Source organism: Acomys minous (genome assembly GCF_964271855.1).
Source record: "Acomys minous genome assembly, chromosome: 15".
In the NCBI taxonomy this organism is placed as follows: Eukaryota; Metazoa; Chordata; class Mammalia; order Rodentia; family Muridae; genus Acomys; species Acomys minous.
Window position 1 is genome coordinate 14119954 of NC_140497.1, and position 18218 is coordinate 14138171.

Below are 18218 nucleotides of genomic sequence, written 5' to 3' on the forward strand. Positions count from 1 at the left end.
GTCCTGTCTTGCCCAGCAGTATATGGCAAAGCCATCACACAGGACGGCCCTGTTCTCACGCCTTACTTCTATAAAGCGCTTCCTTGCAAGTACATAACTACATTTTATCCACCCAGTATTTTTTTTTAAGAAATAAACAAAGCAGATGTTTCCCCTACTGTTAATGTTCTTTAAGACAGTGGTGGCGCACACTTTCAATCCCAGCACAGAGGCAAGTGATCTCTGAGTTTGAGGCCAGCCTGGCCTGCAAAGTGAGTTCCAGACAGGGCTACGCAGAGAAATCTTGTCTTGAAAAATGAAAATAAGGGGAGGGGGCTGGAGAGATGGCTCAGAGGTTAAGAGCACTAGCTGCTCTTCCAGAGATCCTGAGTTCAATTCCCAGCAACTACATGGTGGCTCCTAACTATCTATAATGAGATCTGGTGCCCTCTTCTGGCACACAGGCACACATGCAGGCAGAAAGCTGTACACATAATAAATAGATCTTTTTTTTTTTTAAGGAAAGAAAAGAACAGTAATGCATACTTAAGAGGAAATGTTAGCTTCTCAAGAACTAGTCTTTTTTTTGAGACATTGTCTCACTACGTGGCACTGGCTGGCTTTAGGCTCATCCTGCCTCAGTCTCTGGGATTACAGATGTGTTCCCTGCTTCTCTCCTGAGTCCTTCCTGCCAGGAGGGAGAGATGGGGAACTTTAACTCTTGTCTACCTTACCTTCAAGTTGGAATCTGAATCCTGCTTGGCCACGGTGCTACCTGCCCAGCAACTCATCTGAGAAAGATCACACTGACAGATGGTGAGGAGGGTGCAGAGCTCGGCCAGCTCTGGGAGCCTGCAGCTCCAGATCCAGACCCAGCACTTTATCTATTTGTTTCATTTAACACGTTTTCCTTGAAGACCACAGCCTTGCTCAGAGGACGAGCCAGGCCAGCCCTCTCTTGTGCTCTCCTGCCATGACCTTGGGTCACAGGGCTCGGGTACCTTCTTCCGTTTCAGAATGGCTACACTCCTTTGCACATTGCTGCCAAGCAGAACCAGATAGAGGTGGCCCGCAGCCTGCTGCAGTATGGAGGGTCAGCGAATGCGGAGTCTGTACAAGGAGTGACCCCGCTTCACCTGGCTGCTCAAGAGGGCCACACAGAAATGGTCACTCTTCTCCTGTCAAAGCAAGCCAACGTCAACCTGGGGAACAAGGTAGGCCCTTCTGAGTTTCCCTGATAGTGTAGGGGTCAGCTTATGTGCTAAGCACCTACTTGCCAGTGTTCTGCATGAGATGTGTGGGTGGGACTCTGATAACAGCCCTGTGCAAGTTTCACCTCAGTGTCATTCTGAATTCTCAGCTGGCTCATAAGGCAGTGAGCCCCGAGCCTTTATACCTTCCTGAGTGACAGTGCCTTTCTATACTCCTTTGAGGATCTACAAAGAGACCTCCATGGAAACCCAAAGTGTATTTGCCCCAATGTAGGCCAGCATCTATGCTCAGGAGTACTTTGCACAATTTGGAGCTGAATATCTACTTCCTGTGGTGGACCACATGTTTTCCTAGGTGTCACCCATCCCCTCTGACTCCTGTCTATTAGCATCCTCTTCCACGGGGTTCCCTGAGCCCTAGGGGAGGGGCTCCACGAAGACATCCCATTTAGGACTGGGCGTTCCCAAGTCTCTTGCTCTCTGCACATTGTCCAGGTGTGGGTCTCTGTTTTCACTCCTCTCTGCTGAAGGAGGAAGCTTCTTTGATGATGGCTGTGCAAGGCACCACTCTATGAGTAAAACACAAAGTCATTAGGAGTCATTTTATTGCTGTGTTTCCTTAGCAGAACAAAGCTTTTGTTTTCCTTAGGCCCGTGACCTACCTAGACTTGGGTTCTTGACCACCCAAGAAGTGTCAGGCATGAGTTCCATCTCATGAAGTGAGCCTTAAATCTAACCAAAAAGTGGTTGGTCAGTCCCATGACATTTGTGCCGCTATTAAGGCAGCATTTCAGGCAGGCCGGTCGTCACCATAAATCACGGGGTCTGTAGCATGGTTGGTTATCTTGCTCTTCTGGCTGCATGCAGAGTACCTCCCAGTCCTGTGAATACCAGCCAGTCAGTAGAGGTGAAGGCTATAGTTAGGCACCAGCTTGACTTCGTAGTCTATGAGATATGTAGGTGTGGCCTTCAGCAATAGGACCTTACTGTTAGTTTGCAAAGGGAAACCGATAGCTTTGGCTACAGCCTGAGTTGTTTGGGGGTTTGCATCGAGCTGCCTTGGCCAACAGCTCACTAGGGTTAGCCCATCCCCGGCACTGGAGGGTTCACTTGGTGGTGAAAGGTGTCAAGTTGGGGCTTTGACTCCTCCACCGCCCGGTGACTTCATTTAGATTTCTCTTATGCGTGTGTATATTTTAAGAAGCTTTTACTGCAGTAGGTTTCCATGTGACCAACTCTTCAAGTACAGTTAGTGTCAGTTGTCCCTTCCTGTATTCCCTCCCTTGTCACACACCTCCCTCCCCATCTCTGTTTAATCCTCCCACCCCAGTCTCTTTATAACTATTTGTTCTGTTTCCCCTTCCTTGGGGTATCCCCTCTCCCCAGTTCCTCCCTCTCTACCTGACCACTGTGGTTGTATGGCATGTAAAATGACAATCGCAGGCTTAAAAGCCAATGTGCTCATACAAGAGAATACATACCGTATTTGTCCTCCGTGGTCTGAGTTACTCCATTCAGGATATTTCCCCCCCCCCCAAACTTTATCCATTTACCTGTGTATGTCATGATTTAATTTTTAAGAAATGATTTGTTTATTTTCTTTTTATGTGCATTGGTGTTTTGCCTACACGTGTGTCTGTGTGAGAGTGTCAGATCTTGGAGTTACAGACACGGGTGCTGGGATTTGAACCCAGTCATCTGGAAGAGCAGTCAGTGCCCTCAACTGCTGAGCCATCTCTCCAGCCCTAATGATTTAATTTTTTTTAAAAAACAGCTGAACAATATTCCGCTGTGTCTACATACCACATTTTCATTAGGCACTCATCTCTTTGGATGTCTAAGCTGTTTCCAGTTTCTGCCTATTTTGAGTAGAGCAGCAATGAACATGGCTCCTCTATAATAGGAAGAAGAGTTCTCAGGCTTAGTCCCAAGAGTAGCATGCCTGCATTTTGGAGTAGGTCCTGCTCCCAGCTCCCGAGGAGCTGCCACACTGATTTCCACAGTGGCTGTACAAGTTTGCACTCCCGGAAGCAATGGATGAGTGTACCCCTTACCTCACATCCTGGCCAGCATGAGCTGCCATTTGTTTTATTGATCTTGGCCATTCTGACAGGTGTAGTTTTGATTTTCATTCCCTGATTGATACGGGTATTGAACCCTTATAACCCTAAGTGTTTCTCGGACATTCATGTTTTGTCTTTGTGGGTTATTTTAATTGGGTTATTTGTTTTCTTAATGCTAAGGTTTTTTTTTTTAGTTCTTTATACATTTTAGATATTAACCCTCAATCAGATGTATTATTGGTAAAAAATCTTTTCCCATTTTGTAGCCTGACAATTCTTGCGGGTTAAACACACTGAAGAAAATACAAGGGATAAATTATCCCTGACCAGCATATCAAAAAAGCAGGGTGGGGAAACCCATGCCATAACAACAAAATAACAGGGATTGATAAGCACTGCTCATTTGTAACTCTCAGTATTAATGATTTCAATTCACCAATTACAAAACACAAACTAACAGATTAGAGGCAGGATTCGGAGCTTGGCAGCCTGAGGAAGCACGGAAGCAAAGGGAATCATTTGATGGGAACTGGGGTTGGGCGTGCGTATTCAACAGGGAATAAAGTGAAACAGACTTTCACAGCGGTGTTTGTACAAGCCCCCACACAGTAGTCAATGCCTGTGACAGCCCAAGAATGTGGTCCTTGCCCTCCCTGTGTGGCCCACCCCTACTTACAGTGCTTTGGGGTGCGGGGCAGTGGTAAGGCATGTTTTCAGAAGTTCTAGCATGACTGCACATGGGTGGTGCTTTCTCAGATGCTCCCACTCCGCCCTTGAGCTAGTCAGGGTTAGCCTCCATCTTTTAGACCAGGAAACCAAGGCACAGAAGTTTACCATGGAAGTAACGATGGCTACAATTGAAAGGCTTCGTTATGCTAATTGTCTATGGGACAACCCCAGCCCGCTGCTTATGCCATAAAGCTTTACTGGAACTCAGCCATGCCCAGTGGTTTCCGTGTTGGTTAGAACTGTCTGTCACCAGGGTTGGCAAAGATCGTTCATATCATAGCAGTCTGGCCATGAACAGAAAAAACTGTGTGACCCTTCCTAGGTTAGTCACCTGACATCCAGGCAAGGGCATGGAGGCCCAGGATAAGAAAAAGTTTTTGCCAAATAACCAGCTAGTTTGGGACTGCATAGGCTTGGGTGTTTCAAGCCTCACAGTTTTGTCATTATAGCCTGGAGTTCTTCCTTGGCTCAAAGCTGATACACATCTGTTTCTTTTTAGAGTGGACTCACCCCTCTCCACCTGGTAGCACAAGAAGGCCACGTTCCAGTGGCAGACGTGCTGATCAAACATCATGTCACAGTGGATGCTACCACCCGGGTAAGGCGGGCAACCCCAGACCTGCATCTGTAAAGGCTCCCTCCCTTAGCTGCCTGCTCCGTCACCATCCACCTAGCTGTACCCTCATAGAACCTTAGAACCTTGTACACCTTAGAACATCACAGGGGCACACCCTCACATCTTGGCAGTTGTCTCCTCAGTGGAGACAAAACCCTGAGGATCAACACTTTTCTGCCTCTTCCTAAGACTGTTAAGGAGTCTGGAACAACCAGTGTTTGTGGTCACTCTTGATAACTGGAATTTTTAAAAGTTTGCTAGGCCTTTGAGTTCATCATAAGAATCTGTAAGGGGTATTTGCACGCGACGCTAAGTCATGTCTCACATGTGTGGGACACAGGTGAGAGAAGCCAGGATTCCTCTTAGTCGCTTGGAAGTACAGCCCCCTTTATAGCAAGATTGCACGGAGTGGAGTTTGACTTTCTCTCAAGCTCTTTGTGGCAAAGAGCCCTGTGTTGTGGTGTAAGAGGAGTTGCAAAGTGTGACTTCTAGATTAAGAAGCTGCCCAGTCCAGAGGGTGAACAGAGCACCTCCAGCTGGTGGAATAAGGAACTGCATGGAAGAGGAGCGCTGGTTTCTTTTTTGCAAACCTGCCTTAAGGACAAAGATGTAACCCAGGGTAGAGCGTTTGCCTAGCCATGTGCAACACCCTGGGTGTTGTCCATCCCCACCAAGGATAAACAAATGAAACTCGATAGGATGGATTCTCGGGAAATTAGCACTGCAGTCCACGGTCATACGAATTCCCGTGGCCCCATCACTTTAGGCCACAGTCCGTTCTTAGAAACTGTAGAAACTCAGGCAGCATCTGGATGCTTACCGTGCAGCTCCACCCCCTCCGAGTAGAAGAGATGAGCCTGCTGTTATGAACATCAGCACAGCAGTGCATGGCTGTCTGTCCTTCCAGCACTCCTTTCAGCACAAGCGAGCTCGTTACCCACTCCTTCTAAAAAAACAAAAACAAAAACAAAAAAACCGAAAACCTGCTTCTTGGATTCTGGTGCAGCACTCTCCAGTCCTCCCCTTCTCCCCCTCCCCCACTCCCCCCCCCACCCTGTGCCTTCCTAAGCATTGCCACAGACATAGGTCCCCACCCTGTCCTCTCTCTGCTACATATAAGCTGTCCTCGCTCATCTCCAAGGGCTAGCAGTTTTCTGCCTTGCCATCTCTTCCAGGCTGACGTCAGCCTTCACTCGTCTGACACCAAATCCTGTCCCTTCTCTAACCAGCATCAGAGCTATGCCCTCGTCCTTCCTCCTGGCTTCCTTCCCCTCGTTAAGCTGCCGGACTCCATCTAAGCGTGGCTCTGATGGTGCCTTGCCACCCATGCTCATTGCTTGCCTTTCAGATGGGTTACACCCCACTCCACGTGGCCAGTCACTACGGAAACATCAAGCTGGTGAAGTTTTTGCTACAGCACCAAGCAGATGTCAATGCCAAGACCAAGGTACGGGGTGGGAGGGGTTACCTTACACCCACCTCCCAGGCTGACAGCCCCTAGGCACTTACTTAGGAGGGAGCCAGAGCCATCCCAAGCCCTGTCTCAGTCCTGAGCTTTGAGCCTAAAGAGAGAAATGAGAGTGGGGGGTGGGGGGACTTAGTAGATGGACTCAAAGTTTGTATGCAGTTCTCACCCACCCCCAACAGTTAACTGATCGTGCCAAATGTCTGCCTCACTTCATAGCTAGGATACAGCCCCTTGCACCAAGCAGCTCAGCAAGGACACACAGACATTGTAACATTGCTCCTGAAGAGTGGTGCTTCTCCAAATGAGGTCAGCTCGGTGAGTGCCCACGTGGTCCCATGTCAGACAGCATTGGGGGGGGCATCCCTAACTTCGTACAATGTTACTGACACCCTGGAGTGTGGACAGAGCTGTGCACCATATGATGTATCTGCCTTGTGTGTGCACTCCAGGCCTTAGACACTGGAATAAGTAAGGTTCTCTTTTTGGTGACTGTAGAGTGTCTTGCCCAACACCTGCCTCCTCTCCTCTGGCTTGTAACTGTTTCTGCGGACACACTTGGTGTGTTTGAAGCTACGTTCAGTATGGCTCAAGTGGACAAACTTAAGTGCTTTGGTCCTCAAAGGCACCCCTGGCGATTGTGGCCCAGGATAAATTTCCCATCTTGGCTGTGAGGTTTGTAGGATTATCTGCAAGGCTCTTTCCAATTTGAAAAGCTGTGGACCCTTGCCTGTAGGTGTGTTTGCAGATGGGCTGTAGCCATGTGGAGCCCAGCACATCCTGCAAGCAGAGAAGAACTTCAAAGAGAACGAAAGCTTCAACACCATAAAATTTTCACTAAACGCTTTCTCTTTAAATCAAAGTATAAAATGTGTCCCTATGCCATTCCGGAAAGTTGTGGATTCCAACTGCTCTAATTAGTTAACTAAGAAGTTCAGGATTGCTTTTAGCTGTCATGACACTCAGTCACTGACACCTGAGGAAAGAGCTTGGGGGAGTTCTGAGGAAAGAGCAGGCTGGCTTATGGGGGCTTCCTTAGTAGGGGAGGGGGTGCAAAGCCTCATTCCCCTGTCAGAACAATGCTTAACCCTGAGGGCCTCCAGTGTGTCCTGATCTTCTTCCTGCCTTGTTCCATCTTTGGGATCACGTCCTTGTACACGGATCGTCTTAGCTCCAAGGCCCAGTCTGTCTCTGTCCTCTTGGGCACCTCTGAAGGTTCCAAGCATACCTGGTCTCTGTGCAACAGACAGAATCTCCCCCTCTGAGTCCGTGTCCGCTTGTGCTTTGTCCTGTTTGTCCTAGAACGGAACCACACCTCTGGCAATAGCCAAACGTTTGGGCTATATCTCTGTAACCGACGTGCTCAAGGTGGTCACGGATGAAACCGGCGTCGTGGTACGTTAGCCCCCTTCCCCGAGGCACCCCTGCCACCTGAGCTGCAGCCATGGGCCCTGAGGATTACTACCCAAATCCAAAGTTTCCCACCTGGTAGGCGCTGCAGCTGCAAGTGGGGCTATACTGCCACCTAGTGTCCAAAGAGGTGGATGAGGCTTGAGGAAGGGGTGAGATTGGTAATGGCGGCAAGTCTGAGATCTGGCATCATCCTGTCTATGGTACCTGCCCGGCATCAGCTTTGGCTGCTCGTTTGGGGCAGTAGCTGGGCTTGAAGGTAGGGTGGGTTCGAACCCCTGCCTTTTCTCCTTTCAGTTAGTCAGTGACAAACACCGGATGAGCTACCCTGAGACGGTGGATGAGATCCTGGATGTGTCTGAAGACGAAGGTAAAATCTTTGGTGACGAACTCGGGCCCCATTCTCTCAGGATGCCCTGGGAGTCCCTCGAAACAGGCTCAGGCTGTCCATACAAGTATACGTCAAAACTAGCAAGATCCACGTCTTACAAATATTGTCTACTGACAAAAATAACTCCTTCCAGAAGATCCCAGGGGAAGAAAAATTGAGAACTTATAGGTTAACATCTTTAGATCTCAAGCCTTTGTATGCAAATTAGCTGGCATGTATGATGCACCTGCATTTGATCAACCCCGCAGCTGCAGCAACATCTGGCTGCCGTTCTCCTTGAGCCTCGACAAATGATAGGCAGAATCATTTAAACTAAGAATACATGTTGGTCAGCTGTCTTTCTGATTCTGTGGTGGAGCAGAAAGACTGGAGTCTTTTCCATTTTCACTGGGTGATTAAGGCTTCACGTGATCTCCAGAGTATCTTTTGCCTTCTTTCTTCTCCCAAGTAAGCCCCACTTCCTCACAGAATCACAGGGTAGCAGGGAGGGGCTTGCTTCTGTGTGGAATTCGGTGGTTGTGTGACTGTCAGCTAGACAGTCGTAGCACATGTCCCCTTAATCGCATACCTCTCGCTTTACTGGGTCTGATGCTGTCACTCTTCAACTTGGCTCTTCTTTGCCTTCCAGGAACTGCTCACATAACTATAATGGGTATGAAATGCTTTCTGTTCCCTGTGGTCTTTCTCACTAGAGCACATCCCTCCATAAGCACATGAGTCCTCACTAACCCATGCCTGCTTTTCATCCTCCGTGGCCCCATGCAGGGCCCGGAGCTGACTAAACAGGACATGCACACCATGAAGCCACCTCTGTATCTGTGCCCATGCCCGCTGTGTTTTGTGCTCATCCTGCATGAACAGTTATACTTCCATCTCCTGTCAGCTCCAGATCACAGGGCCAGGGCTCCTGCTGCAGGGCGATAGTCAGGATGGGGCCCAGAGCCCAGACTGCAGCTCCATGCAGGCCAGAGCGGGGAGGGGTGTGCAGGCTGATGATCTAGGTGCAGGTGGCTCGATCCTCTTTATGAGAATCAGAATTACAAGTAATAGTTCCAGGATGAGGAATTCTCACGATTTAGAAATAATAATGAAATAAAGGGGGTTTCCGTGACAAAAAGAAGCCTACAGTCTTGAGGGAATAGGTTTGAGTACTGATTTCTTCTCTGTAATGGTACATTAGAAATATCTGTAACCTAAGCGGGGTGTGGTGGTGCATGCCTTTGATCCCAGCACTCAGGAGGCAGAGAGAGAGGGATCCTTGAGTTCAAGGCCAGCCTGCTCTACAAAGCAAATCCCAGGACATCCAGAGCTACACAGAGAAACCCTGTCTTGAAAAAGAAAAAAGAAAGACAAGAAAGAAATGTCTATAACCATAACTCCTTTTTACACTCTGAAAGAGCTATTGTGCAGTGTCAAACTCATCAAACAAAAAGAATCTTCCTTTTGGATTTGTTGGTTTCCATCTTACAAGGCTGGGGGAAGACAGAGGGACTAGGAACTGGCCCACCCTGGGCTCTGGGGCTGGAAGAACAGGACTGGGGATTTCTATGGCTACAGGCCGTTGGGAGCATCAGAAACCAAAACCACCTCCACTTTTGAGGAGACATTGAGAGGTGGCCCAGAAAAGGTACCTGTTAAGAGCCAAAGAGATCCCTTGTCTCCAGCCTGCCACTCACTTGAGCTCCTGGGTTTCAGGTGAAGAACTTGTTGGCTCGAAGGCTGAAAGGCGGGACTCCCGAGATGTGGGTGAGGAGAAAGAGCTGTTGGATTTTGTGCCGAAGCTAGACCAAGTGTAAGATGGGCTCAGTGGGGGCGGGAGGATCTTCCCGTAGATTGCCAGGTGCAGCTCTAGGACTCCAAGTAGAGATGCAGGTGAAAGCCAGGCCTGGGTGTGGCTGGGGATGGAGGGGCTTCAAGGTGCAGGGGGCACGTGGGTTAGGGTGTAGACAGGGGAGACATGTTAGCGCATGGGGTGACGGGTGGATGAGCCAGGTACTGAGGCCTGTCCCTTAGGCTTCTTAGGAATGATGGTGGGGGTCCGCTTCAAATGCTCTGCCCTTTGACTGTCTGACGTCCCTGGTTGATAGGGTGGAATCTCCAGCCATCCCAAGGGTTCCTTGTGTCACACCTGAGACCGTTGTGATCCGATCTGAAGACCAGGAACAGGTAAGGAGCAGGGAGTGAGGACACTCCATGGTTGTGTTCGTGTACGACCCAGGGATGATGGGGACCAGAGTGGGACACGTTCACGGCACATTCAGAGCGCCTTCATGGTTCCATGTGTTCTGTGAAGCCGAGTGCAGTTGACATACTGCTTATACCATCTGTGGGTTCTGGGAACCTCGGAGGGCTCAGAGTGAGAGAAACACCATCGTAGCATGCAGAGATGCAGGGCGATATTCAGGTGGGGCAGCTGTGGGACCAGGAAGGAAGCCTTCCTCATGTGGTGTGGTGCAGCCTGCACAATGAAACTCTGACACATCAGCTTCCACTCTCTAAGAGGTGGCAGTGCCTTTCCTCGTCTTTCCCCAGAGACCCTGACACTGACAGAAGAGTACCAGAGCTCTGTTCTCAGTATAACTGTTCGTGGCAGAACCCTGGTTTGCGCCTTCCTGGCATTCCACTTGAATTTGCCCCCTCCCCCCCAAAAAAAGGGAGGATGAGAATGATTTCAAACCGTCTAATGCCCTCCAGTTAAAGATTAGGCCATTGGCACTTCTCTGCAGAGCAAGAAAGAACATTCTCTAGGGAGAGGAGGGTTGGTGTGGTGCTGGAGGTTGGCCTTATCTGCCCTAAGGCCTGGCAGCCAAGCTCATCAAGTGCCACGAGTCTAAAAGCAGAACCCTGGGTCTGAAAACGTGCTAGGATATCAGTACAATCCAGCACCGATGTTGTTGTATATTTAAGAGATAAGCAGACAGCGGGGGGGGGGGGGGGGGGGGCAGGGGGGTAGGGGGCTGGTACCACTGTGACATTGTCCCTGGATCTGTCAAAGCAGCCGGGACAAGCTCAGCGGACCTGAGTGAGTTTTGTCCCGTATCCATCCCATTCTTTTCAGTCTCCCCTTCCCTGCTGGAGAGAACCCATGGGTTTGTACATGCCAGGGAGAGCCCCAGATGTCTTTCCAACTCTTTGCTTAAGTCCTAAACCCAGACACAAGTGTGCCCTGCATTTCTTTCTTTCTTTCTTTCTTTTTTATTAAATCGGAAGAATACTCCTTTATTTTTCTGATACAACCAGGTAATTAAAAACATTTAGTCGGGGCTGGAGAGATGGCTCAGAGGTTAAGAGCACTGCCTGCTCTTCCAAAGGTCCTGAGTTCAATTCTCAGCAACCACATGGTGCATTTCTACTAAGTGCCCATGTCGGGCTCCGGATAAGGGGTTGGGTTTAGTTTTCTCCTATGAGCTGCTGTCAACTCTGAGTATGGAATATTGTCCTTTTACCAGTGAGGAACAGGAAGCCCCACAGAGCCTGACAGGTCCACCTCACAGACTCTCACCATGACGGCGCCAATAGGGCAAGTAGCCGTGAGGTGATGGTGCAGGATCTGGAACCAGCTCTGGGGTGTGGGAGGGGAGGACAGGGCAGGCAGGAGGGAAGGGTGGGCAGGTGATCTGTGCCTCCAGCAGAGGACAGCAGAGCAGGGAGAGACCCTGAGGTGAGCAGAAGCCATGCTCCTTTGGAGATCAAGTTCATTTCGTGGAAGTGGTTTCTTCCATGGTGCTCCAGGACCTGAGCACATGTTTGGGTATCCTGGGGTGTTAAGAGACAGGGGACCCTTGTCTTCTCTGCAGGCATCGAAAGAGTATGATGAGGACTCCCTCATCCCCAGCAGCCCAGCCACAGAGACCTCAGACAACATTAGCCCTGTGGCTAGCCCTGTCCACACAGGGTGAGTGTTGCACAGATCCAGGACCTACTTTTTTTTTTTTTCCCTGTCCTTGAGAAGGAAGTTGGCCCTGTCATGAATTAACTCTGCTTCTAGGTTTCTGGTGAGCTTCATGGTTGACGCCCGGGGAGGATCCATGAGAGGGAGTCGCCATAACGGCCTGAGGGTGGTGATCCCACCCCGAACGTGCGCAGCGCCCACACGCATCACCTGCCGCCTGGTTAAGCCCCAGAAGCTGAGCACACCACCCCCACTGGCTGAGGAAGAGGGTCTAGCCAGCAGGATCATCGCACTGGGACCTACGGGGGCCCAGTTCCTTAGGTGAGATATGCCCTCACGGGGACTATGTGCAGCTAGTGTCGCCGGCCCCGTTCCTGTCACTTCAGCTGAGACTCCCCAAGGACCACCCCACCCAGGCAGGTTGCAGCATCTCATTTCTCTGCTGTGATGACAAACAGACGTGGCTGCGTCTCTTGGGCCCACGGAGCAGTTCACGACTCTAAAGGGGCCCAGTCCTCTCAGAGTGTGAGAATGCTAGAGTCGAGGATACAGAGAACCTGGCGGCTTGGGGGCCCCGGGGTTTAGCTATATAAGCATCAGGGTGTTCATCTGGAAGGCATTCCTCACAAAGGGTCTCTAAGACCCTCAAGAGGAATGACCCATAGGTGCTCGTGTCTCCACTGCCTGGAGCCTACTGGGGTCGCCAGAGCTCTGTCGTCCATCCAGAAGAATAAAAGGGGCTCTGGGAGCCTCAGGGACCCAGGGCAGTTCTATCCCTCCACATCCATGCAGGCTGTAAGCAGGGCCCACTGCCCTTGTGCCCAGGCATCTGGCCCCCTCTAGGTGACACCCTCCCACCCCCCTTGCTCTGTTCTTAGCCCTGTGATTGTGGAAATCCCCCATTTTGCCTCCCACGGCCGTGGAGACCGTGAGCTGGTGGTTCTGAGGAGTGAAAATGGCTCCGTGTGGAAGGAACACAAGAGCCGCTATGGAGAAAGCTACCTGGACCAGATCCTTAATGGCATGGATGAAGGTAAGGGGTCCTGGGGTTCTAGGCGGGTTCTTCACTTTGCAAAGGTGGAATCCAGGGTTACACACTTGAGGTGGTCTGCCAGTACTGCCTGGAGAGCTTTGGGAGACTTTGGGAGGCTGAGAGAGAGGCAGGAGTTGATCCTTATGACCAAGAGCTGGATGCCCAGGACATGTGAGTGGAAATATGTCCCCACCACCACCACATGGCCAGTGCCTCTTCCACTGGGCCTCTGGGTCCAGACACTACTCTTTCTAGGCCACCTCCCTGCCAAGCCCCTAGGGAGGGTATGTGTGTGTGTCCAGGACGTGGAGCCCCTGGGACCACAGTGACAGCTCAGCCTGAGGCAGCTTGTGGTTACAGAGCTGGGGAGCCTGGAGGAGCTGGAGAAGAAGCGCGTGTGCCGCATCATCACCACTGACTTCCCCCTGTACTTTGTGATCATGTCCCGGCTGTGCCAGGACTACGACACCATCGGTCCTGAAGGGGGCTCCCTGAGAAGCAAGCTGGTGCCCCTGGTACAGGCAACATTCCCCGAAAATGCTGTCACCAAGAAAGTGAAGCTGGCTCTTCAGGTGATGCATCCCCTCTTTGCCTAGGGCTACTCAGAGGTCTGGCTCTAGAGAAGACCTGGCCTGCCCCTGACAACGTTCCTGCATTTTTGTCTGGGAATCTGAGCCGGAAGAGGAACTCTGGGAGGGAGGGGTGAACAGATGTTTCCTGAAGAGCCAAAGATATCCCAGGGTGGCCACTGAGTGTGCCCCCCCCCCAGAAAGGATCCACAGGAGGTCTGAAATGGGCTGAGGAAAACATGGAAATAGGAGGCAGAAGAAATGGCTCAGAATGACAGCTAAGCCATGGGGTCAGGCCTAGGTGGACACCACTGCCATCAAAGCATATGGGACAGTCCAGTGGGTGTGGTCACCTCCTCTCCTGAACAAGGAGGGTACCTGGCTGACCCTATCTGGCCAGCCACTGACTATCCTGGGGCTAAGTCTTCTGTCTCTGGCATTTCACAGGCCCAGCCTATCCCAGATGAGCTGGTGACCAAGCTCCTGGGCAACCAGGCCACATTCAGCCCCATTGTCACTGTTGAGCCAAGGCGCCGGAAGTTCCACCGTCCCATTGGGCTTCGGATCCCACTCCCTCCCTCATGGACTGACAACCCCAGGGACAGTGGGGAGGGAGACACCACTAGCCTGCGCCTACTGTGCAGTGTCATCGGTGAGTGGCATTCTCTGTGCCTGCTTCCTTGGGAGCAGCTGGTTTGGGGGAACACGCTGAGTGGTGAAAAGATGAAGCCAGCCAACTGCCTTGGGCTCTTATGGCTTACCTAGGGATGACAGGGGCGCGGGACAGAATGACCTGAGTAAAAGTCTATGGCCTGAGGAGGAGCCCTCACCAGAGCATGAGGAGATAGAGTGCCCAGGCTGCAGGCCAAGCATCACCCAGGTGTCCCACTTCTGTCCCTAGCACATTGGTAAGCTTCAGGCTTATGAATGGAAAAGTAGCCCCCAGCCTCCTTCTCCTGGTGTTGTAGGTGGAACTGACCAAGCCCAGTGGGAAGATATAACAGGAACAACCAAGCTTGTGTATGCCAACGAGTGTGCCAATTTTACCACCAATGTCTCAGCCAGGTGAGGCTCGGCCCTTCTTAGCCCAGCATGGTAGAGCCATCCTCCACCTGGGAGCCGTCTTGTGGCCTGGCCCTGTTCTCCCAGGCTGGGCTTAAGATCCCTTTATCGCTGCCCCCACAAGACCACCAGACGGGGTGCAACGGCTGCTGTGTGGCCTCGCTCACCACTCGCCCTCTCCTTTTAGATTCTGGCTGTCAGACTGTCCTCGGACTGCGGAGGCTGTGCACTTCGCCACTCTCTTGTACAAAGAGCTCACGGCAGTCCCCTACATGGCCAAGTTCGTCATTTTTGCCAAGATGAATGACCCCCGGGAAGGACGGCTGCGCTGCTACTGCATGACAGACGACAAAGTGGATAAGACCCTGGAACAGCACGAAAACTTTGTGGAAGTGGCACGGAGCAGGGACATAGAGGTCTGGCTCCCCATAACACCTACAGAAGGCTTTCCTCACCTCCCACAAGGAAGTCAAGCCGTGGGTTCAGGTGGCAGCTCTAGTGGCTGGCCTCCTGACAGAGCACGATGGCCAGGCCACAAGTCCTACCTTGAAGTGGCAGGGACTGTTAGGACATTTCTCTTGAGCTCTTCTCCCAAGAATCGTCTTAGATAAGTTATGACAAAGACAAGAGGCGACACCGTGGGCATCTCAGGGAGGTGGTAGATGGTTGGGCCTACGGATTTGTATGATACGAATCGGCACTTGCTGAAGTTCACGTGCATCTGGTACAATTAAAATTAACTTGCGAGGCTGGAGAACTAGCTCAGCAGTTAGGAGCACTTCTCTTGCAGAAGGCCTGGGTTTCCTTCCCAGCACCCATATCAGACAGCTCACAACCATCTGTAACTCCGGTTTCAGAAGATCCAAAGCCCTCTTCTGGCCTCTGTGGGCACTTGTGTGCATGTTCTGTGTGCATGCATGTGTGTACACACACAGTTTTGTTTTTTTTTTTTTTAATTTTTTTTTCTTATAAAGGGTTTGAATCTCTTAGCTATGGGCACCTTTGCTATCCCCAGTGTATGCATTGGGAAGCCAAGACTGGGAGAGAGGGGTAAGGAGTCATTAATATTCAAGCTACACAGATAGTAGCTGTAGGATTTAGGATTTGACCCAAACTCTCTGCTTCTACCAGCAGCCCTGGGGTATGGTAACAGCTGGGAAAGCCAGGGCTGTGGGGAACAAACAGGCGATACATAAAGGAATGGGAACTGGATTTGAACTTACTACAAATACTAAGATTGCCTCTCATGTTTGCATAATAAGCTAGGGACCCTGTGAGGGTCTGGCCTCTGAATTTTAGCAGGACTTGCCCAGGAAAGCAGATGTCTTAGTCAGGGTTTCTATTGCTGTGACAGAACATCACAGCCAAAAGCAACTTTGGGAGGGAAGGGTTTACTGCAGTTTACAGTGTGTGTCATCACAGTCTATCATGGAAGGACATCAGGACAGGTACTCAAGTCAGGAACCTAGAGGCAGGAACTGAGGTAAGAACCAAGGAGGAGCACTGCTCCTCATGGCTTGCTCAGCCTGATTTCTTAGACAACCCAGAACCACCTTGCCCAGGAGTGGCTCGGCCAACAGTGAGCAGGGCCCTCCAATATCAACCATCAGCCAGGAAAATGCACTGCAGGTTTGCCCGAGGCCAGTCGTGTTGGTGGCATTTCTTAATTGAGGTTTCCTCTTCTAATATGACTCTAGCTTGTGTCAAGTTGACAAAAGAGCTCACCAGGAGAGCTGACTTGGTTCCAAAAGTACACCACTAGGCCAGGCAGTGGTGGCACACACCTTTAATCCCAGCACTTGGGAGGCAGAGCCAGGCCAGCCTGGCCTACAAAGCGAGGCCAGGACAGCCAGGACTCAAGAGAAACTCTGTCTTGAAAATAGCCGCACCACCCCCCTAAAAAAAAGTAAAGCACTGAGACTTGGGCATGGCTCTTAGTACTAACTGGTCGGAGTATTTATTATCTGTGGACCTCAGTTTCCTCAACAGTGAGATGGGTTCATAAGGATATCTCAGTTGAAGCTAGTATAGTATAGTTATAGTATAGTATAGTTATAGTATAGTACAGTTATAGTATAGTACAGTTATAGTATAGTTATAGTATAGTACAGTTATAGTATAGTACAGTTATAGTATAGTATAGTTATAGTATAGTATAGTATAGTTATAGTGTAGTATAGTTATAGTATAGTATAGTATAGTTATAGTATAGTACAGTATAGTTATAGTATAGTATAGTTATAGTATAGTATAGTATAGTTATAGTATAGTATAGTTATAGTATAGTACAGTATAGTTATAGTATAGTATAGTTATAGTATAGTATAGTATAGTATAGTTATAGTATAGTACAGTATAGTTATAGTATAGTACAGTATAGTTATAGTATAGTATAGTTATAGTATAGTATAGTATAGTATAGTTATAGTATAGTACAGTATAGTTATAGTATAGTACAGTATAGTTATAGTATAGTATAGTTATAGTATAGTATAGTTATAGTATAGTATAGTATAGTTATAGTATAGTATAGTTATAGTATAGTACAGTATAGTTATAGTATAGTATAGTTATTGTATAGTATAGTTATAGTACAGTACAATTATAGTATAGTATAGTATAGTTATAGTATAGTATAGTATAGTTATAGTATAGTACAGTTATAGTATAGTATAGTTATTGTATAGTATAGTACAGTTATAGGATAGTATAGTATAGTTATAGTATAGTATAGTATAGTACAGTTATAGTATAGTTACAGTATAGTATAGTATAGTATAGTATAGTTATAGTATAGTATAGTGTAGTATATATACATAGAGGGGATTCTTATGTGAGAAATATTTGTTGGCTTTCCAGTACATCTCCTGAACAAACCATCTTCAGATTGACCTAAGAGTAGCCTAAGAGGCCACCGAGTGCTTGGGGACAGTTCTGTCTGCGGGCATGTGAAAGTTCTGCTCATTACAAGTCTGCGTCAAGGGAGTGTGGCTCATTTATGACACTTTCCCCTAACCAAGCAGCCACCCCCTGTGTGAGGGATGGTTTGCAGGAGAGAAGCACAGAAAGTTACCGGCATTTCTGCATGGGCTCAGCGTGTTTCTCTTCTCCTATAGGTCCTGGAAGGAATGCCTCTGTTTGCCGAGCTCTCTGGGAACTTGGTGCCTGTCAAGAAAGCGGCCCAACAGCGAAGCTTCCATTTCCAGTCATTTCGAGAGAATCGTTTGGCCATCCCTGTGAAGGTGCTGGCCTCCTGTGGCCACCCCTCTTTTCTTGGTCTAGGACTTTGGGAGGCAGGAACTCCCAAGAACACTAGCTTAGGGGCATAAAGGGTCCTGCTAAGCCCCCTGTATGTCATTGAATTTAGGTGAGGGACAGCAGTCGCGAACCGGGAGGGTTCTTGTCGTTCCTGAGGAAGGCGATGAAATACGAGGACACACAGCACATCCTCTGCCACTTGAATATCACCATGCCCCCCTGTACCAAGGTGAGCTGCCGCCTGCCAGCGTCCCTCAGGAACTCCCCAGGTAGACCCCCAGAACAGGCATATGTCCAAAAGGCTTCTTTCTTCATTCTGAAACACTAGGTTTGAATTCCCAGGCTCCTCAGGCCTCTTGCTGCGCTATGGACATTTGTACTATAGCCAGGCAGAGAGAGCTTGCCCTGGAATGTCCACAAAGCCTGGTTATATGATGTGAGGAGAAAACACATGCCAGGGTCAGGAGCTCTTAGGACTGTTCACATACAGCCAGCCTCCCTAGCATGTGGGGGGACAGAGCCCCCCTGCTGCTCTTGAGG

The 18218-nt window shown here is 49.6% G+C and overlaps 1 protein-coding gene across 10 annotated transcripts in view; it reads left to right on the top strand.

The window, feature by feature from the left end:
- ANK1 (ankyrin 1) overlaps window positions 1-18218 on the top strand; it is a 177505-nt gene that overhangs the window by 127612 nt on the left and 31675 nt on the right. For 8 of the 10 annotated variants that reach the window (XR_014775116.1, XM_084760015.1, XM_084760018.1 and 5 more), the window contains exons 17-34: window positions 996-1193; window positions 4482-4580; window positions 5947-6045; window positions 6283-6381; window positions 7366-7458; window positions 7771-7843; window positions 8493-8516; window positions 9560-9656; window positions 9952-10030; window positions 11662-11759; window positions 11853-12077; window positions 12635-12789; window positions 13150-13361; window positions 13806-14010; window positions 14327-14423; window positions 14608-14836; window positions 17537-17662; window positions 17788-17907. Coding sequence is in view for 9 of the 10 variants with exons in the window: in XM_084760015.1 (XP_084616141.1) it covers window positions 996-1193; window positions 4482-4580; window positions 5947-6045; window positions 6283-6381; window positions 7366-7458; window positions 7771-7843; window positions 8493-8516; window positions 9560-9656; window positions 9952-10030; window positions 11662-11759; window positions 11853-12077; window positions 12635-12789; window positions 13150-13361; window positions 13806-14010; window positions 14327-14423; window positions 14608-14836; window positions 17537-17662; window positions 17788-17907 (2328 nt within the window). In the remaining variant the exon portion in view is untranslated. The remainder of the gene's footprint in view (window positions 1-995; window positions 1194-4481; window positions 4581-5946; window positions 6046-6282; window positions 6382-7365; window positions 7459-7770; window positions 7844-8492; window positions 8517-9559; window positions 9657-9951; window positions 10031-11661; window positions 11760-11852; window positions 12078-12634; window positions 12790-13149; window positions 13362-13805; window positions 14011-14326; window positions 14424-14607; window positions 14837-17536; window positions 17663-17787; window positions 17908-18218) is intronic. The other 2 variants (XM_084760019.1, XM_084760025.1) reach the window with 1 other exon arrangement.